This window comes from Spinacia oleracea, chromosome 6 (assembly GCF_020520425.1).
Source record: "Spinacia oleracea cultivar Varoflay chromosome 6, BTI_SOV_V1, whole genome shotgun sequence".
In the NCBI taxonomy this organism is placed as follows: Eukaryota; Viridiplantae; Streptophyta; class Magnoliopsida; order Caryophyllales; family Amaranthaceae; genus Spinacia; species Spinacia oleracea.
This window is the reverse complement of record NC_079492.1, coordinates 51792126-51814385: the sequence shown is the minus strand read 5'-3', so window position 1 is coordinate 51814385 and position 22260 is coordinate 51792126. Positions and strand designations below refer to the sequence as shown.

The 22260-nt window shown below is 37.1% G+C and overlaps 1 protein-coding gene across 4 annotated transcripts; it reads right to left on the bottom strand.

Annotated features, from left to right (window-relative positions):
• Positions 1-4359: 4359 nt before the first annotated feature.
• On the bottom strand, positions 4360-14125 carry LOC110795958 (uncharacterized). 4 transcript variants are annotated; one of them, XM_022000994.2, is made up of 15 exons: positions 13824-14125; positions 12331-12428; positions 12111-12227; positions 11803-11838; positions 11610-11708; positions 11238-11321; positions 11028-11146; positions 10148-10249; positions 9547-9663; positions 9397-9462; positions 8511-8577; positions 8129-8182; positions 5370-5459; positions 5095-5160; positions 4360-4887 (listed from the first exon to the last, which is right to left on the bottom strand). In XM_022000994.2, the coding sequence occupies exons 2-15, from the start codon at positions 12394-12396 to the stop codon at positions 4732-4734; spliced, it is 1239 nt and encodes a 412-aa protein (XP_021856686.1). In that variant the 5' UTR covers positions 12397-12428; positions 13824-14125; the 3' UTR covers positions 4360-4731. The 4 variants fall into 4 exon arrangements, with proteins under 4 accessions (XP_021856686.1, XP_056689019.1, XP_021856688.1 ...); XM_056833041.1 differs by lacking the exon at positions 13824-14125 and adding an exon at positions 13607-13784; XM_022000996.2 differs by lacking the exon at positions 13824-14125 and adding an exon at positions 13444-13578.
• Between the last annotated feature and the right edge of the window lie 8135 nt (positions 14126-22260).

Sequence of the window (22260 nt, the reverse complement as noted above, 5' to 3'; positions counted from 1 at the left end):
GAGGTGCATGTCCGGATCTGTGGTACCATCGTAAGCATCAATGTTGGGCGGCTTGACTTTGGGTTCCCTCGGGGCTCTCATGATGGAGTCTGCAAAAGGGGTGGTGTGCCCTAGGGCCATGTTGGACACCCCCTCCTGAATGTGATATACAGGGTCTTGACGCCTGGAGTAGGGTAGCCGGTGGGAGGACTCGCGTCCGCGAGTTTGACGGGTTGGACGGGTGGCCCCTGGACGTGCCTGGCTCAGATGCGTATAAGTTGGATGAGGGAGAGGTCTATCCGGCATGACGGGGGTTGACCTAGTGTCAGAAAGTTCAGACTCAGAGTCGGGCAACTGCTCTGCGCGTGGCTGCTCACGTCCTCGGGACGTTTCTCCGATCAGCCGCCGTGGCATTCGGCGTGGTAGGTAATACATTGCCTGATTGGGCTGACTTGTTGGCGGCTGTCTCCTTAGGTCCTCGCCTGTCAGCCTGGTCCAGACATTTGGGGGGCGCAAAGAAAGTGTTGGCCTATTGCTTGCCGGCCTCTCATGATTTGCAGCCACAGCAGTGGTGTAAATCAGCATACTCTTCTGTACCTCAGCATTAACTGTCTTCCCCACATCAGCTTGGAACTCAGCCAAAATAGCCCGAAGAGCACCCACAGAGACAGGCATATCAGGGTTCTCCTCTATTACCGTATCCACCCGAGGATCCAGGTGTCCTCCAGGAGGGGTGCGATTGGCCTGGTCGTCCTCCTCGCTGAGCACCTCTACCTCGGCAGTGTGACGAGGGGTGTGCCCGGCCGCAAATGTACGCGCGGCATCTTCAGTGATTCTTGTGGCCGGCGTATGATGTTCAGTCGGCATTTCTCTTTCGAGGGGTGGCTGCTCTACGCGCGTAGGCCGCCCAGCATCGTTGTCCTGTCGTTGATCTTCCATGTTACCGTACCTCCCCACAGACGGCGCCAAATGTTGTGGGGTTTTTCCGGTGAGATACCTTGGAGGTTTCTTGGTAACTTTTAAAGATTAAACAAGATTGTATTTTTATAGAGAGAGAAAGTAGAGAGAAGGCAGAGCAGCAATTGCTCTAGAATGTATTGATTGTGACCCCTTTTTCTAGGGAAGTGGGAATATTTATAGTACTAGGTTTTTGTGGGAATGACCTAATATTCCCCTTACATGATTGGCTGGGGAATGGGAGAAGGACACGTGTCCTTTCTCCTTACAATTCTCTGATCCCTTGTAGCAATAGTGGGCTATTTGGGCCTATTGTGCTTAGTCATTCACTTGGGATACATACTAATTAAGCCCTTTTCCAGGTATAGGTTTTATACGTACATTTATACATACTTAAATACATACATTGTAGATACCTAGATTAATACTCATGCCCCGGAGTAGACTTTGCATGATTTCTGCTTAGGGGGCGCAATACGTGCCAGGTGTCACATCTTCATTGGTGCACGAAGGCATGGTAATTTTGCCCACAACAGTGAGTATCCTCACAACTAGCCAACGTGCACGTTAATTGGGATGAGAGCGTGTACAACCATCTAGGAAGAGTGACGAAATGGAGATTTTTGTTGGCATAACTTGGATGTGTATAAGTTTTAAAGTTATTCCTTACCCAATATGTATTTTACTATCTCATAATATCCGACGAAATTTTAAGAAGCGTAAATTTATTTATTTATAACACCCATAGATTTTAATCAGCACATAAAGAGATTTATTAATAATTTTCCCCCGACATTGGATCAATCAATACCTAGTATTTAAAAAGCATAACCATCATCATTTCAATGACACATAAGCAAAACTATTTTGATGACACGTGTCTCAATCTTATTAATCTTTCTATTTATTTTTTGTTATAAAAAAAATAATGGTCATTCATTATTCTACTTTATTGTCATTAGTTATTACGTAGTATACTACTAATCTCCATCTCTTTAATTTACTAGAATTGTACTGCATCCGTCCCATATTTATAGTATTATTTGACTAAAAACACGGGTTTTAAGAAAAGTGTAATATAGTACACGGAAATTTAGAATATACGGAGTAGTACGTTGATAATTAATTTGTATGAGAAAGTGAAATATAATACATGGATAAAGGAATATAGTACAAGGAGAAGTTGTGTTTGGTTTTCAGTGCATTTTTAATTAATATAGTACATGAGAAAGTGGAAAACTTAATGGGCAGAAATAGAAACATGATTATAATTTTGGGACGCTTAAAATAGAATCAGGACTACAAAAACGGGACGGAGGGATTACCAAAAATTAGGATCGATACTCAACTTGATTATGCCTAAACTACCATCCCCTACTTCATCTTACCCCTACTTCACCTTCCCATTAACTCTCTAAGCTTAATTATTTTCAATGTCAATTTAATTCAATCCCCAAATCTTCTCGCCTTCTCTTGTAGCATTAATTCAAAATTTAACCTCACTAATAGACTTTTGAACTGATCCCTTTTGAAACGGTAGGAGATTGTAGGGTGGTTTAATTTAACATTTCTATTGTTTATTTTCTTGCATGCAATTCAAGCTGTAATACCACCACCCCCCGTCTATCTCTCTCTAAGCACGTTGTTCTTGATTTTTCTTAAGCACATTGGAAATATGTTGTTTATTTTTCTTCCTTAATTAGTTGCAATTCATTTTGCAGAGAATGATAATCTTATAATGTATGGTTTCCATGCAAATGATTAAAGGTGGGTAAATTGTCATCGACATTTTGAGACTTTTAGGTGGGTAAACATTTCTATGGTTTTAGTATAGTTCAATAGTTAGACTTTGTTAAGTCTTTCCCTTAATTGGATAACATGAGTATAGTCGTAAACTGTAATAGTTGCAAATTTGTTTGGTCTTTGTACAAATGATATGTTATTGGTGGTAATAAGTGATTTAAAGTGAATCAATTTTTCCAGAGAAGATGAACATAAGCAGAAAAATGTAATCATTAAAAAGACAAGACTTCATGTGTTAAAATTTTAATTATTGTCATTTGGTTTAAACACCTTCTAACCAATGGCAGAGCTAGGTAGGTGCATGGCCCCCCAAAAAAAACCGTGGAAAAAAACTTATAGCTGAGATCTGGTATTATTAAGAACCGATCTCTTAGGTTATACTTAAAAACACCCGCTCCACACGTAAGAGATCAGTATACTATAGAGATAATCCTAAGAGAACAGCCTTTACAAAGAACCGTCTCTTAGAATTTTGAATAACTATAGGGGATTATCTTAAGAGGCAGTCTTTAGAAATAACTGGTCTCTTAGAGTTTTGAATTTAAATACCCACTCTCTTAAATTAAGTTATTCTTTTGCAGTTTTCACCACACATATGACAACCGTAGAGAATAATAGTAATAATTTTGTACGAATGTAATATGAATATTGATTACTTTAAGGACGATACATTTTTTTAGTAATATATTGTGTGTTGTGGAGGATCACCCGATACAATACTCTAAAAATCCTGGGAACGTCACTGCTGACACCCAAAAAAAAATTCCTAGCCCCGCCACTGCTTCTAACACCTACTTAAGAACAACATAACTTATAAATTCTATTACCCGACCAACATATAACCAGCCCGTTCGTCAAACGTGTCCAAAAGTAGTTAATAATAATAAGGTGCTCTAAAAATAAATAAATTGAAAAAATGTTCCATTTGTGGGGAATTTTGATTGAAACGGTGCATCCCAAAAAGGAAAAGTGGGAGGCGTACGAAGATGTGATTTGGCCTTTAATGAGCGTCTAGAATACTACAAATAGCTCCGTCAACAAAAAAAAGAATACTACAAACAGTAATATTCTTTTCTAATGGAAACCTATTCAATTTCCAATTTTTCTTTCTTATAAAATGAAATAAAATGTTGACTTTCTGTTGTTTTGTTTGACCTAAACTTAGGAACTTGTAAAATTCCACGTTGCCAAGGAAGTTGAATACTTGAATTTTCTGAGGGAAAAGAGGGATTGGAATTACCTTTTTGCCCTTATTCGATTAGGATACCGAGTACTCGTATCTAGTTATTGTGAATAACCACAAAATGACCACCACCATTAAAAAATAGTACTCCGTACATTCTTCTCCCAACACACAATTTATGCTTGTTTCTCACAATAAAAACAAACAACAATTTCTGATAATAAGCTGATATCAGTAACTTTTATCCGCCTCACATAAGGAGTTGAACCTTGTTAAGGGCAGTGATGGTTGTTACAACATAAAAGCTGCAGCAGGTGCAACAACTTAAAATAGAAGAGGCCAGATAAAAACATTAACAAGAGTACAGAATCATTCACAGCAGATTCGGCATGTCAGCAAAATCGGTTATAATAGTTAGAATATGTTGGCTTGTAGTATACTCTGTAACTTTTTCTTTGCATTTTCAGTCAAAATTCCTGTCTACATAAGGGCATCAATAATCCATAAAATTCCCTTGAGCTGACAAGATCAGCAAAGAAAATAGATCAGATTGGTCAGATACCACTGATCAGCAACCTATCCCTAGAAATTTAACTAAACATAGAAGAAAAGGATAGTGAAGCAATGAATTAATTGATGTGGCCCTGTAAATAGACAGCACCAGCATTACAAGCAAGAACTATGCAAGGTATACCAACTCGAGTGACCCTAAGAGCACATGAACCTCTAAGTTCCAAGGTGAATCACTGGGAACGTCTATTATAGCACTATGTTGAAAATGGTTATTCACAGCCGATATAAACATCTCGTTACCAACTTCTTTTCGATCGCGTTTTTCTAGTTTTAGAGAACAGGTTAAACCAGCTATTTCTTGAATATGGATCCACCCAACTACTATCCTCCGTGACAGCTTTCTCCCATCGTTCTTTGAATACTTTAAGCTCCGATGTTGATTGTCTGCGAATCTGTTCCATTCACAAAATGTGAGTGTGTTATTCTCAAGTTGCTAACCCAGCAACATCATAATAGATGATGTGAGAAATAAGAGTGCTCCAATCCACTCTTGACATTTAAAGCAGCCCATCACCCGCCCAAAACCCCATATAATAGATAAATAAATGAACCCGAAACTGAACGAACGAAGTTGCTTTGATAGACGTAATAACAATTACCTCCACACGCGTATCAACACCTGAACGTTTCTGCTTTACCTTTGTGGAGTCTTCTGACTTTGAAGCCTGCGCGAAGATTGTCAAGTTTTAATATCATATCACCAAGATAAATACAAGTGTATCATATATGGACCACATAGGCATGTCATATATATTTAAGAAAAGACCATTGGCCTAAGCATATTGGCAATACATGTGGATCTAGCCTCTTATTAGTACTCGAATTAAAAGCAAATGCAGGTCATTCAGAGAACATAAAATAAATTTGAACTTACCTTTTTAGCCGATGAACCACCTAGAGTTTGTATCCCTTGATGAACAACATATTCACTATCAATGATGCCTACCCTCTTTGTCCTGTCACCCTGTCAATTTTGAGAGAATTAAGACAATACTACTTGTAGAACAACCGAGAAGAAGACAAAACAGAGAACGCAGAAAGAATTCTCTTTGAATGGATGGAAGCATGCTCAGTAAGATATGCACCAAATGAGAACTTGATGCATGAGGATATAACTTGAACTTGAAGTAAGATATGCACCAAATGAGAATTTGAAATATGAAGTAAACTAAAAAACATCACTACAAAGAAATTTCAAGAGGCATTAGTCAAAGCAGAGCTTCGGACTAAAATCTAGGGAAGTTAAATCAGAGCAACAACCAAATAGCATGGATTCTGCCAAAGGCAGGGTATGGATGGATGCATGCAGCCTTCTAAGGAAGACTAACAAAGAGGCTGTTTCTTAAAGACAACAAAATAACTTTTTGTGTGAAGGGAAATAGTGGAATGGAAAGATATTGTATAGGGAAATAGTGGAATAGAAAGATATTGTGAGTAAAAATGAAAAGTTCCTTTAAAAAAGCAGTCCCAGGGAATGGGAGAGGGAGAGATGTAACAGACTAACAGCTACCAAACAGTGTCAGTCATTCATATTAAAAGGGACAGGTCAGAGGTATATAGCCGATTGTATGTTTAGACAAAACATAGTGGCCCCTATGTAGGACCTATAACATGAATCAGGGCTTCGAAGATTCCTAAAAAGCATTGTGCTCTTGATCAGCTAGCCATACATGAACTAAGTTCTTCCTGATCACGTCCCATTTCCCCCTTTCTCCATTCACCCCCCTCATCAGGACTAGCACTCCCTCTACATGATTTCCTCTAATATTTCACAATAGCACCCAAATACCTCCTTTTGATGAGCCTAAACCATCTAGGCTAGCATGTCTCTTCTTCCTTCTCCAATAGAGACGAATCACAAGAAACCCTCACCAAAAAGTGCTATCTCCGGTTAACTATTTCCCACAAACCATTTTATAATTTGGCAAGTATTGTGGATATATGAGTCTTTTGTGTGTTTAGAAAACACGTGTTTGTTTCCTAATATGAGTTGCTCTTGTTAAGTTTTGATAGAACAGAAAATGGGCCTGGGCAACCGAGTAAGGGGTAGAGAATGCACACCTCTCTCCCTCCTATCTTAAATTAGCTCACAGGTGGGTGGGAGAGGCAGAAGGGGTCACAAGTTGCATTAAGGGTAGCCCTGGGGTTGTCTTTGGGTTTAGAAAGTGGAGGTCCGAATGAAAGCGGTGGGTTAATAAATTGGGTGGCAGCGAGGTGGTGAGCGATAGTTGCTGGTTCTGGACTTAGGTGGGAGGTATGTAGAACTGGTGTTGGGATAGAAAGGTGATTGTGGCATTTATCAAGCTCCATTGGAGAACTAAAAACCTTACAGCGGTTAGGAGAACCAGCATCCCCGACAAGGGGTGAAATTCATTAACGAAAAATTGGAATGGGATTAAAAAAAATCAAGCCCCTATAAGACGAGGAGAGAGAGGCAAATAACTTTGTCTGGAAGACAAGAGACATTTAATATTATCAGGATCAGAATATTGCCCTTGCATATCTTTCTCGCGCTTCCTGTATTATTCAATCCCAGAACATAATCCCAGTCTTTCTCACCCCTATAAAATCTTATGGCAGAACAACAATATCCCAAATTCTTGTTAATACCACCACTCTCAATCTTCTGCTTGTTCCGTATTTTCTTAAGGGTAAATCCTATAAAATACTTCCTCTGTTCTTATTTATATGACACAATTATTTATTAACGTTTGCCAATGCACGATTTCAAACATTAATATCTTCAATCATGGATAAGAAAAAATTATAAAAAGTTGATATTTAAAATATTTAGAGACGAATATTTTTTCTTTAAGTATAAAATCATAAAATGAAGTCAAAGGAGCTTGTGTGAATAGTGTTAAAAAAACCCAATTGTGTCATGTAAATAAGAATGGAGGAAGTATTAGATTGCCCAATGTAAATCAGTGTGCTTGTAAGTTATAACCCTGAGAGCAAATCAACTGATGTCCCTCTCTACCGATTCTCAAACCCCCCCCCCCCCCCCCCCCCTTGTCTCTCCTTTGACGCTCAAATGCGAAACAATGTGTTTTATCACTCAACAACATGGCGATTGAAACAGCACGCATCAGGCTACACTGATAGCTCCAATGTCCTACTAGAACAACAACAAAACTAAGCGTGGCATCCTGAATTTGATTTTGGGATATTGCAATGATTTGAAGGCGACCTCCTTTGCCTCCTTAATAATACCACTGTACGAAGGTGTACATATTTACAAGTTCGGCTTTTGGCTCTACACGTCGAAATCAAAAGGGACTGTTGTCACTTCTTTTACTTGAGTCCATCTACGTCGGTCAGTAAGAATTCTCTTCTGAGTTCTGATCCAGCAACACAATATACAAATACAAATATAATTTTCTGAACCACAAAAGCAATGGTACCACGTAGTACAACAAAGTCCAAAGTGATTATTTTGAGACTTCAGCAGGCAACCAAATTAAAATCAAATTCTATAACATATAACACTTTTCTCCTCGTCTTTTAAGACTTAGGAGCCATAGACAACATCAAAGGTCAATCAAAGGAAGACAACATTAAAAAAAAAAAAAAAAAAACCCAACTAAAATCAAAGAAATTGAACCCAGCCAAAAAATAACCTTACTATCTCACCTGCGCACAATAACCAAGCTTCATGTCCAATCCCCAACCATGAACAAGGTCGTTCTGAAACAAGGCAGAAATCTGTTCGTTATGATATGCATAAAAGTGTTTCAACTTATAAATAGGTGATAACGATTAAATGCACAAAACAAAATGTCAGAACTCGAAGACAACTTTTATTCGGTGCATTAAAATAAGAGAACCAATATCACATTTACCTCTATGGGTACCTTATTATGGTGGAAGCCACTCAACAAAACAACAAATATTTACTTGTAATCATAAATCAGAACCACACGAGATCCAATTTGACCACAAAGTAATCCATGGTAGCGTGCTATACAAAAGTAGAGATTTCTTATACCCTTGAAGACACAAACTATTTATGTACCTGTATAAGATGCCAAGTACAACGCCAAGCTGACCTCGAAAATACAGGTGCCATGCCTTCCACCCACCTACAGACCATATTTTCATAATACATAGAAGAGATGAGCACGCTAAACCACAAACAAAGAATAACTATATAAGCAACAGGCTACTTCTTCTCGACCTTCAACCCCAATTAGTTAAATGGCAGACCTCTTGAAAATAAAGGTCGGTCGACGCTAAGAAACCACAATTATTATCCATAGCCATTTCAGTGAACCAAATGAATGCAAAATGTTAGTGACATTAGTCATGATACACAATGGTCACTTTTCACTCTTTATTACGACCTTCCCCAACATTCTCAACAAATCACCCTCAATTGCTTCAGCCAATCCTTCAAAGGATTTATCTTTATAGAACCCTCGCATTACATGAAGTAAATCTGAAATCCATCCCCCCCCCCCCCCCCATCAGTCATGTCAGACTTCTACTCCATATTTCTTATAACAGAGTTATATATCGCAATTAGCTCATAAGCTTCTGTAAAGTTCCTACTAGCATAACTTTTCTTCAACAAAAACTCAAAAATTATTCATCTATATATTGGTAAAATTTGATTCATACTACAACGCTAGGCCAGCAGAACATTTGATGATGCCTTTTGCATGGATTTAGGACAGTTCATATAAACCTCAAACACCTCATATCTCAATTTTCTCCTAGAAAGAATTTACACATGATAGTATACATTCTTTGAATTTACTTTCAAAATTGAAAGATAAGCTATTAGAATTTTCAAGGTAGCAAGAAAAACAAAAGCAGAAAACATGACAACTGAAAAGTATAACAAGAACCCAACATTGAACAGGGAAAACGTAAAATTCATACTCTTTGCATATACTTACCCAGTGCATGGTGGACCCATGCTAGATCTTGTACATTTTGTAAAACCTCTGTAATCATAAATTCTCCTGCATAGAGGTGGAGGAAATTCAGCAATGAGTTCACCAACTCTGATAAATCAGAGAAATGAAGAAACAGATTAGGCCAGTTACCTATGGAACCTCTTTGTTTTTTTGCGAATTGTAATGCGATGATGTATTTCAGTCGAGTTGGGGTCCAAAGCTGGCTGAGATATCTCGAATCTTTCAGATTTCACAATTTCCAAGTACCTATGACAAATGACCGAAAAAGATCATACAACTTTTACATAGAGAGAGGGGGGGGGGGGGGGGGTGTAGAATCCCTTTTAAGTTACAAGAAAATACACCCCTTCTCCCCAGGTCAAGCTTCTGAGAACGTGGCGCAGGTAGTACATTGCAAAATAACCACTGTGCTTTAGCTGTGATTTTTTTTTAATGCAAAAATGTCATAATTTCCTGCCTTTTGGAGAAAGTTGTACAAAAGCAATCAGAATAGGTTATACAGCTGATCCACCATAGCATGACTCTACCCTGTGCATTATCTCTAAGAACGCAGAATTCCTACATATCCCTTTTCCAAATAGGTCATCGGCATAAAAGATATCATGACTTGGTGCATTTTGACTTAAAAGTTCTAACCAAACAATAATTTTTTAACAATTTTAAGTTCCACAAGAACCATATGCATAAAGAAGTCCGATGTAAGACTGGTAGCACAAATGAACTGAAATACCTTCCTGGATGAAAGTGTTGCACTCCTAGGTCTTCATCCCACAGAAATATATAGTCATAGATAGAAACAACATCTGGATGTAGAAAGCGCTTGGCAAACCACCTAAAAACGACCAATAAACAAAGACTAGTATCAGAGCCAATACTCCAACACAAAATCTTTGGATAGGGGAGAGCAATATTGGTAGAAAACGCAGCTGAAGAGTAGAGCTAATCTGTAACATATAAGTCCACAGCAGGATGCCATTTCCAAGAAACTGAAAGATCGATCGACTAGTGGACTGAACCACCGATTACTATAAATGGTGTCAGTGTGAATGAATTTGTTTGTATGTAACTTTGTAAGGAAAAACAATATTCATTCCCTCAATTTTTTTTGTAATGCTTCATTACCATTCCTACCATCTGGGGTGTGGTATTGAGTGGGAATGCAAATTTATGAAGAAAAACACCAAGCTTGAGACAGGGTTTCCATGGACATTATGATGTTATTTCCTTGCCAAATAATACTTAGATTTATTCCCATTCCATACTAATTACCGGCTACCAAAAGGGTCGTAAAGGTCAGCTTCCTTTTATAAATCGTCTTGCAAAGTAAAATAACAATCACATCCAACTTGCAGTTTTCTAATCTCTACTACCATCACTGACCCTTAAGCTCATGTAATGAACATGCCAGTCCAATCATAATACTAAGAAACAGAACTCCACTTAAAATGGCACTTTCACATATAACCATAGCATATAATCACTGGAGACCCAATCGAAATCATGCCATCTCTTATGAAGTAGCAGATTCACGGTAATAATCATGAATCATCTGACAGCAAAATATGTGGAAGACACAAGTAAGTTAGAGTCTTGTGTCTTGGAGCTATTACCATTTTGTTTGATTCTGTGCAACTACATGAATGGCCTTGTTACTCCATTCTAAATTCCACCAGCTGTTCATGTTGCCATCATAATGAAATAGCATAATTGTGAAATTTTCTGCAAGAAACTGAAGTAAATAATGTAAGACTGGTGAAAAGGCAAAAAAATATAATACTTTGTATGTTAATCCGAATATAAAATGGTAGATGAATATATACCTTCTGAACTATAGAATCGACGTTTTGCTTCTGTCTAATACCAGCAGCAATTGCTAATAAGTTGTGGGAGCTGGAATCATCAACCTAGAAAAACAAATATCAATTAGACTGTGTAGTATATTACTTCTGCACTCTCTAAATACCATATACCAGCTAAGGAACTGCATTTTAAGATTGTTGCACAGAAGTAAGAGACTTCACTAGCTAGCAACTCGGCTTTCAAGAGAAACGGGGGACAAAGGGATAGAAGAAAGACTTATAAAACGTAGGCGGTAACAATCTGATGTTAACACAAAAATGAAATGAAGAATTAATGGATACAAGACTTCTGCTAGCTGTCTTAATGAAAGTGCAAAAGAAACTGACTCTGACCTTTGGCCTTGAATGAGACCACAAAGGTTTCAACTCCAGATCTGATCTTGCTTGAATGACGCCTTGAGGTAAATTATCCAACTCTAATGTCCTTAAATTCTACATTAACCAAAAAAGTATATTAAAAAAAGAGCGAGAAAAGCGAATGCTAAAAATCGTAGGATAATAGAAACGGGGAAACTCATCAAATTACCTGTGTGTTATCAAACGGATGCCTTTCAGCGTCTATCTGAAATGACAAAAACAAGGAATATGAAAAGAATTAGCAACCAAGGGGCATAGTTTAATTGTTAAGTGACTTTGTAGAAAGCTCAATAGTTGTTAAGTGATGTCAGCCAAATGATTCAAGATGTATAGCAGTATAGATGATTCGAACTTCCAACATTCGTCGTTACATAAGTGAATTTCTCATAATTGCAAGGAGAAGCTATCATCAAACAAGTTCTTCAAGGGGTGAAACAAATTATTATAAGTAAAACAAGGAAATCTGTAACACTGCACCTCTGTCTGCTGATGCTGGTAGCTTGTAGTTCTGTACACAATGAACATTGTTGCTATACATACAAATGCCATGAATGATAGTTGTCTCATCCTGAATCCATGTGCTCCATGAGGTCCCTACAGCAGAAAGGTTTGAGTTAGGATCCTAAGATTTGAAATTCAAAGTTCCCCCTTTGCGGCCACTCAAAACTGCAAATGGAGTTTATGGTGCAAAATTTACCCCATCAGATAGGACAGGCTTCTTTCTAGGAGACCATCTCCATGATTTAAATGTCTTCATAGACATTCAAGTTTAGCCTAGCTCCTTCACATAACAAACTGCAGTGAAGGAAGAAAAAGAAGTTATTGTCAGCAGAAATTCACAGCATGCAACTGAATGGCTGAAACTACCACTTCAAGTACTCCGTAGAAGACAATGCTAACTACTATCTGTTAGCATTAAACACAAATAAAAACAGATAAAACGTAACAATGTAACATACTTCCTTAACTTGAAATAAGTAATTAACAGTCGTCCAACCATTTAACCCTTGTTCTGTCAATCCGATTTCTAATTTTTTCTATATTCATAATAAAGATAATAAATTAGGGAAATCTCCATGGACAAAAAAAAAATACACATAAGTAAGGGGTAATGGCAATGATGTGACTTTAAAACGCCACATTGTAGGACACATAATTGCTATTATCATGCCTCAAATTACAGGTTTACAAAACAATGACAGCTAATTCAAAGGCAAAACGACTAGGCCCAAAAAGGCATATCATTAGAAAGAGCAAGTAAACAGAATTCACATTTATGTTCCCAGGCATCACGCAACACTTGTGACCAACTCCATTGATAACAAAAGTAATAAATTTGGAGGGTGAATCTAATGAGAAAGCAACATATATATATCTACCAATTACCAAATTGGCAAATGCCTTTAACCTTCAAGAAACCACCAATTCCAAAAACAGCAAACACCTTCAACACAAGTCACTCAATTTTTACAAATGCACTTTACTAGTATTACTGTATTACATCTACATCACAAAACTAAATGTTTACTTCCAAAACAAGCTTAAGTTGGTTAAGTTCTTGGGGATTAATACTCAAGACTCAGAATCGAATCCCGTCTACGCCGCTATCGACTCCCTACCTAATACCTATACACCCCAAAAAGAGTATTGCTTTTATTTTAGGAGAAACCCATTTTTTAAAAAAATATCAAAACCCACCCAATTACGAAAACCTTTCAAATTCGAATCCAAGTGTCTTCAACTTCCACCAAATTATGACAAACACAAATAAAAAATAATTAAATTTCGGTTTGCCATACCAACTACTCACCCATCATAGTAGTTCCGCCACAAACAGAAAATCATTGATTCCTGAAATTACGAGGACATACTCTTGACCAATCCGACCTTGTGTTAGGTAAACTAATTTATTCTATTATGAATTAATTAATAGAATGATACAGCGAAAATGTCGAGAATGAATAAATAATTACCTGAATGAATGAAAAATGCAAAAGTGTAAAACTATCAATTAATAAGAAAATCAACAGAAACGGTAACAAGGATCTTTGAGATTGCATGCAACAAAACTCAGGTGATAAAATTCCAAAAAAGAGAAATTGAGATCAAAATTCAAAATTACAAAACCGAAATTTGAGAAACAAAATCGAACACGTAAGTTAAAATATCGAAAATAAATAACAACAATACCTGGAGATTCCTTTAGAACAATAATTATTTCGTTTGTTTTGGAGGTGCGGCAAGTCGGCAAGCGAGTGAAACGAGTCGAGTGAGTGGAGAGTGAAAGCGATTGGGGGCGAGTTGAAATGGAGGAGAGAGAAAATAGAGAGTGATGTGAAATCTGAGAAGGTTTTTGGTTATGGAGAGAAGAGACAAGAAAGCGAGTAAGTGTCGGAAGGGCCTGGTTTTGTGGAGGTGACTGAGGAAGGAATTGAAAGGGAAGGGAAGACAAGGAAGGAGTATTTTAATTTTTAATTTTTAATTTTTAATTTTTAATTTTTAATTTTTAATTTTCTAAATTCTCTAGTAAGCTGTTTATGTTGTGTTATGTGGATTGCTATGTTGATTTTATTTTAAGTGCACTTATAGAATTTGTTGTATACTTTATTTATAATAATAAAGGGGATTAAGGATCTATGCTTGTTGCGGTGTTGGACGCTTGGAAAGTTGGACTAGTGTGGGTGGTAGTGTGGTCCCGTTTGGCGTGTAATTTTTTAGGTGATCGACTAATCGGTGTTGTTATTAGGAGCGTTTAAAATTCGGCCCGGACTGGAAAATGGATTTAAATTGGACCGATTTGATTGTTTAAGGTCCTTTCTTTGGTCTAGAAATTTTTGATTCTGGTACAATCCTGTCAGATCAGGTTTTGGATCGACGAACATCCCTAATTGTTAAATGACGCTCAAAATAACTACAGTACAAAACATCTACGTTAAAATGATGCAGCTACTCATATAGCCTTACTCACAACCGACAATACCCAGCACCGCCACTACCAGTCGTGAAGCCCCTATGAAACAAGGTGGTTGGCCGACCAATCGATTTTTATTCTTGTATATATATTATAAAAAAATAAATTAATACGGATTAGATAATTACTCCCTCCGTCCCTTTTTGTTCTTTACGTTTGTGCATTGAGATTCCTCTATTTTTTATTTAAATTAGGCAAATTACGTTTATTTATAATGTTTTCACTTTTATTAAAAATCTGACATTGAAAAATGGGATATATTTAATACCCCAATGAAAAAGTGTGGTAAATTAAAATGCCCCGGTAAATTAATTTGTTAAATAATCTTTGGGCACAAATTTTGGCAGAATATAAAGGCGTTTATGTGATAATATAAAAAGGAAAGATTATTAATGTAAAGAACAAAATAGGATACGTAAAGAACAAATAGGGATGGAGGGAGTACTTTATAACATGACCACACCCCCGACTTAAATAGTATGGCTCTGATACTGGCCACCACCCTCTCACTGTCACTTCCACAAGCACCTACTTGCAAGCGCTGACAAGAAACATGAAAGCAATTTATTTTTTAAAAAATCCGATACCACCATGTCATGGCTTGGAAATTCCATTCTGGTAGTACCATTGTTGTACGGGAAATTTAATCCAGTATCATCACTCACTGTACCACCAATATCTTTTGGAGGTACCATATCGGTACCGAAAATAAATAAATAAAAATTTCCCCCATAAATTACCACTCTCTCCATTCCTGAATGTTTTTCCCATTTTCTAGAATTGGTGTGTCTTTTTGTTCTTTCCTTTTGGATTTATCTCATTTATGGCAAATGTATAGTAGTTATCCCAAAACTACCATAATCTTACAATTCTAATTCCAATTCTACCCACTTTTATTTCTCTAACAAACCATTTCTCAAAGTGGTGCTTAAAATAAAAGAAATTTTGAATCTAGTGTTTGCTCGAAATGAATTTCTTCTTCTAATGTCCACGTAAGCTCGGGTTTCCCAAACCTAATTAAAATAAATAAAAAACACTAAAAATAAGCATTGGAAAATTAAAGTTAACAAAAAATATTGTTTTCTCTTCTTTAAGCGGCGCACCGTGCCATAACCATTGTCTTCTTCAAGAGCTGAGGAATAGTCGCATCTCCTTCAAGGCGAGGAAGCGAATTCTTTTCTTGCCACCGCCCATAACTGAGCATCACACCATCGCCAACTTCAAATAAAAATTAAAATTACTAGGTAAATGCTTTCCTAAAAATTGAAACCATGCTCCAATTTTCTAATTAATCCTTAAAACCAGTGGTGAGGAAGCTGGTTTATTTAAAAGAAAAATTAAGACATCGAGTTAGTATAACCAATTTATTCTTGAATTAAGTTTAACATACATAACTTACTTTTTATATGTTCCTTTTTATGCTAAAATAAAAATTTCTAGTGTTGTACATGAATTAAGTAGTATATGATTGGATCATTGGTGTATACTGATTGTGCAATTGATAAGTATGTGAATTAAGTAGGATTATCAAGAATTCTTATTGTTACATGCATTAAGTAGTATTTGTTGTTTAGATGCAGTGATGCAAATGTGGGTTTAGTTTGTTTTGTTCACGAATATGTGTTGTATATTTTTTTTGATAATGGCTTAAACACCTAATTTATAAGTTTTTATCATTGTAGAAAATTGAAAACTCAAATTATCCATTAGTTGGGTTAGTCACACGAATGCTCAACGATGACCAATTTTTATTGTTCATTTCATTAATTATGGAACTCCACATATCTGTTTTTTGGAGATTTCTACATCCCCTATTTCCAGTCAACTGTGAAATGAACCAATAGGATTAAATGAGCTTCAGTTTGTGTCTTTGATTCGTAATAATGTTGACAGTGGTGGAGTAGACAAAGAAGGGGAGGATGCCAATAAATATCTACATACAGTTGGCGATGACATCATTGTAGAGGAGGAACTAGACGAAGAAGAAAATGTTGTGGCACTTGGTGCTCTGGGTTCAAGGGTTTTTTTGTGTAAGTGACGTAAATAATGATGTTGAACTAAACACTTGGATTGCTTGGATTTCTATGTGTCCTATAAACCAGGTGTCGAGTTTTGTGTCGGACAAGAATTTTCCAATAAAGGTGCATTGAATGGGGGCCTGGTGCTGTTACTAGCTACCCCATTAAAAAAAATCAACATTTTATGGTATTTGAGTCTAGACTTCACACCGTCTAGTTCAAGTGTGGTCGAAAACCAATTTGGTATTCTTGGAAGCTCAGAGGTTCGCAAAAGAGTTATTCATTTTATTTCTTTACAATTGTGTCGTACCAAGGTCCTCATGATTGCACATGTGTTAGCGACACCCTTCAACTAGATCATCGAAATATGGACTCTAAATTCTTTAGTTATCATATAGGGAATCTTGTGGAGGCATATATTTCCATTAAAGTTCAAGTTCTAATTGAGGTTATCAAGAAATAATTTCATTTCACAATCTCAGAAGGTTTGACTCACAAAACAAAAGGCAATAGATCATATATTTGGTGATTGGGATGAATCATTTTAAATACTGCTGCACTTTATGCAAGCAATGGAGGAAGCTAATCCATGAAATTTTGTACACTTTGATAACCATCAAGATGCAAATCCCAATTTCAAGATTTTCCAAAGAGTGTTCTAGGCAATTAGGTATCCAACATTGTTGGTCCATTATCACTATTGATGGGACTTACTTGTATGAAAAATATAAGGGGACACTTCTAATACCTATGAGTATTGATGCTAACAACCCATTATCCCCCTTTGCTTTTGTCATCGACGAAGCAGAAAATGGTGAGAGTTGGCCATGGTTTATGGTGTATATTAGGAGATTTGTGACACAACGAAATAGATTGTGTGTACTTCCAGATCGACATCTGGATATCATGAAAGCAATGACTCGAGAATATATGTGTATCAGAGATTTTGCATTAGCCACTTGACTTCAAATGTGAAAATGGAATTCAAGAACAAAGAGTCAAAAAATAAAGTTGGTTGGACAACATTCCAACATCAAAGAAGAAACTGGGTTGCAGTTTGAAAATGATAGTGAAGATGAATGAGAACACTCGTGAAAATATGGGAAAGATCGATGCTTCAAAGTGGTCACGATGGAGGCTATAGATATTTCCTTAAAAAAAACCAACTTGTGTAGCAGAGGTGTTCAATAACGTCCTAAAGGGAACTCGCTTCTTTCTAGTCGCAACAATCGTAACGCTTACTTTCTATCGAATTAACTCGTATTTTGTGGAGCAATGTCGATTGTAAAAAATAAAGGTTGTTAGCTGGTCATGCATACACTTTAAAAGTAGCTAAGGACTTGGATACTAATACAGGAAAAGCTATGCACCATTAGGTTGATATGTTTCATCATGAACATGCAATCTATCAAGTTACAACGGGATGCAGTGATAGGACTTATAAGAAAGTTTTTCATTCTCACACCATGAAATTTAGCTTGAAAAAATGTACAGGTAACAAATTTAAAATTTATAAAATCTTGTGTTCTCACGTGACTTCCCAATGAATAAAAGTGGATAGGGTAGGAGTAATGTTAAACTAAAAGAAAATTAGCTTAATTTGTAATTCCAGAACATATGTGGACACTAGATTATGGAATTAGTTTTAGAAGCACTAAAATGAGAATATGTTTAATTTCTTACACTAGATTAGTAAACGGTTCCTTAACCTACCTCATTTGTAATTATTTATTCATTTTTTCCCACTTGCATTCTGTTTCTTTAATACTTTCTCTCCCCTTCAATTGATGCAAAAGTATAAACTTTTATTATTTTAATACATTATCCCTACTTCAATTAATGCAAAAGTGGAATCTTCATTTGTTTAATACTTTCTCTTTCTTCCAATCATTAGAAGATTATGAGTTTCTTAATGCCCCGATTCCAACCGTGAAGAGCAAAAGGAAAAAAGGGAGTACAAAACCTCTGTGCTAATTAAAATAATGTCATTGTTCATATACCATTACTCATCACCGCCACTCACAACTGAAGGAAATAATGCCCTTGGTCCAAGTATGCATTCTATGTTAAGTCTAATAAATGCGGTTCAGTATTAATTAACAAGTTAATAATTCAGTGAGATCAAGTGAGCTGAATGCCTAGCTAGAGGCCGCTTCAGTTCAAGTGGAATTAATGATATTAATCCACAGCTTACTCTTGACTGAACCCGTAGGGTCACACAAATAGTACGTAAACGGATCAAGTATTTAATGGCATTAGATACTCTATCTATGGATATTCGGAATCGACGGATCTTGGTTTCAGTGGGAGCTGAGATCGTCACAAGCAAGAAATGAATACTCCGGAAACAATGATATTGCCGGAAACGGAAATATGGATCGTATCGGAAATATAAATATTATCCAAGTCGTAGATGTTGCCGGAAACGAAAACATGGTACGTATCGGAAAATATTATCGGAAATGGAAATATTGCCAGAATCGGAAATATTGCCGGAAACGGAAATATTGTCAGAATCGGAAATATTATCGGAATCAGAAAATAATTCCGGAAACGGAAATATTAAATATTTGTTCGAAACGGAAATTAATTCCGGAATCGGAAATGTTAAATATTGTTCGTATCGGAAATGAATTCCGGAATCGGAAATTTAATCGGAAGCGTATCGTACGAATAAGCATCGGACGAGGCCTGCCGGACGAGGGCCCAGCACGAAGCCAGGCCATCGCCCAGCAAGCCAAGCGCGCCACACGAACAGCCAAGGCCACGCCAGGCCCAACGCAAGGCCAGGCCCAGCAGGCCGTGGCAGCGCGCACAGCGCGCGCAGCGCGCGCAGGAGCTACGTGGGCTTGTAGCTCGCGTAGGCCTCGCTGCGTGGGCTGCTGCTCGCACGCACGCGCATGGGCGGCCCATCGTGGCTGCCGTGTGTGTGTGCGTAAGTGTTTGTGTTCATGCACGATTCCTAAAACGTGCAGAGTTCGGTTAATGATTAAATTCCTAATTCTATTTGATAAATTAATTAATTAGAGTTCTTGTAGGATTCTAGGTTTAATTAATTTGTATATGAATAGGATTCCAATTCCCTTTCCATACCCCTATAAATATGTGGCCTGAGTTCACAATTTATAACGAGTTTTAAAGTATTCAAAGTGAGTTTTTGAGAGAAAAATTCAGTCACACATCTTGCTCGAAAGTGCCGAAAATTCTAGTACCTTAAGGGCGATTCTAGTTGGTCAATCTTAAGGCGGATCCGGACGTGCTGTGGACTATCTACGGAGGGACGACACTTGGAGTACTAAAGACTTGTTCTTGCTCGGTTCGGGCGCAGCTAGGGAGGGCACGCAACAAAGAGTATGCATCTAAATTATGCTATATGATTATGTGTAAATAATATGTATTCCTGGGTTAATGGTTGTTTCCGCATGATTTATGTAATATCATATGTATCATAACCTAACAGTGGTATCACGAGCCCCTTATTATTTTCATAATCTAATTTGCATAAACATGGTTAAATATTACAAATTTGCAAGAATTAAAAGGGGTGATTAATTTTCGTAATTGTTAATTAATTGCAAATTGCGTTTATTTAATTATACGTACGCAGTTTTTCGGCAGTTTCTTCGTTACTCATCCAAATCGAGTGATTTTTGTGTCAATTTCGCATGTAAAAGGCATTCTAAAATTTTGCCGAACCCAGAATTCTCAAATTCGAAGCCTAACTATGACTTTTCGAAGGTTTTAGTTTTTCGAATGCAAAATTTCGTAAATTTAAGATGTTAAATTAAATATTTGCGATTCTTGTTGATAAATCTTGAATTTTTGATTGACCTACTGTATATGTTTAACAAGTTTGAATGCCTAGCCTTGTTAATTATGCAATCTAATTTGTAATTATGATTAATTTGTTGAAAATTAGAATAATTTAGAATTAATTTGATTTTCATAATTAATTATAATTTAATTAGAAACCTATGATTAAAAACCACCATAAAAATTGTAAATTTATGATAAATTTTAAATTTTTATGACCTAGACTTGAATCCATGTAAATCGGAAATCAATTGAATAATAAATTTTCGATTTTTCGCCCTACAATTATGAAATTAATATTATTTATTAATTTGTCATTAATTTTAAATATAAATTTTAAATTTTTATGCGATTCGTTCATAAAACTTGCACGCACAAAGCAATGGACGCTTCGTGTTACCCTTAAGGGGTGTTGTATAGTGCGGGCATGCGACGACGAGCAAGGGAGCTCGTCGCCCGTGCGGCACGAATGCAATGAGCAAGGGCGTAGTGCACGAGCACAAGGCAGCAGCCCTGCCTTGTGTCGTGTGCCACGAGCTATGAACAAATGGGCATGGGCGAAAGGCAAGCCAAGGCAGTCGCGTGTGGGCAGCAAGCGAGCTGCGCCACAACGCGCACTGCCTCGCGCAAGAGCGCGCAGCCTCGCGCGCAGCGAGCGCAAGCTCGCGTGCCACGAGCGCTGCGCCCAGCGTTGCTCGCGCGCACAGCGAGCAATGTCGCGCGCCCAGCGAGCAATGGCTCGCGCGCACAGCGAGCGCTGGCGAGCGCGCACTGCGAGCGATGGCTCGCGTGCGACGAGCGCTGGCGCGCGCGCAGCGAGCACCACAACGTGCGATGGCTTGCGATTGGTAGAGCAGCAGCTATGCGACGAGCGCATGGGCTGCGCGCATATGGCCAGCAATGGCTGTATGCGTGCGGCCCATGGGCGTGCAATGCGTAGGGTGTTTGCGTTACGATTAGATCGTTTTGAATGTTTAATTTGAAAATTTCAGTTCACGTAATTTTAATTAATTTTAAAATTAATAATTTAAATTATTTTCTTGGATTTTAATTTTGAATATTGTAATTATAATAAATGTTATTTATTCTAATTATTTTACTAAAATTAAAATCATGAATTAATTTAAATAACGACTGAAATTAAATTAAACTTTTTGGATTCAATTAAAAATTTATATGAGCTTTAAATTTTAATTAAAATTGTATGTTTCCGGTTAGACTAGAAATACATTTTTATGTTTAAAATTAGTAAAGCATATGAATTTATTGGTTTAAGTGGGAGCGCTTTTTAGTCATAAACTCTTGATTAGGTCTACAAATCCTTAAGGTTAAAAATACTTGATTAGAATTAATAAGGACTGAATAATTGGTAGATTATTGGTGCCCTTGATTAATTGCTGCAAATGTTTACGTGATGCATAATGTGTTTTACTAACCAGCTAAGTGGGCCATTCATGATAATGAATGGGTGAATGGTATATATTGTATATGTACTGTTTTGCAGGTTATGAAGTGACTAGTATGGCCCAAATAGGATAGAAAATATGGTCTGCGTACCATTAATTTGAATGTAATTGGTCTAAAGCACCAAAGTTATTTTTCAATTCAAATATGGTATGCGAACCATCAAATAGTTGTAATTAGTTATAGCTTATCCTATTTGAAGAAAATGGTGCCTCCCACGGAGATTTTCAAGACGGACTTTGAAGTCAAAGCTTCAAGATGAAGTCGGGCCATACTAGATCACATTTAATCTTATGCATGTTTTAAGTTATTTATTACTTTTAAATATGTCTTAAAATGCATGAGATCAAAAGCTTGATTA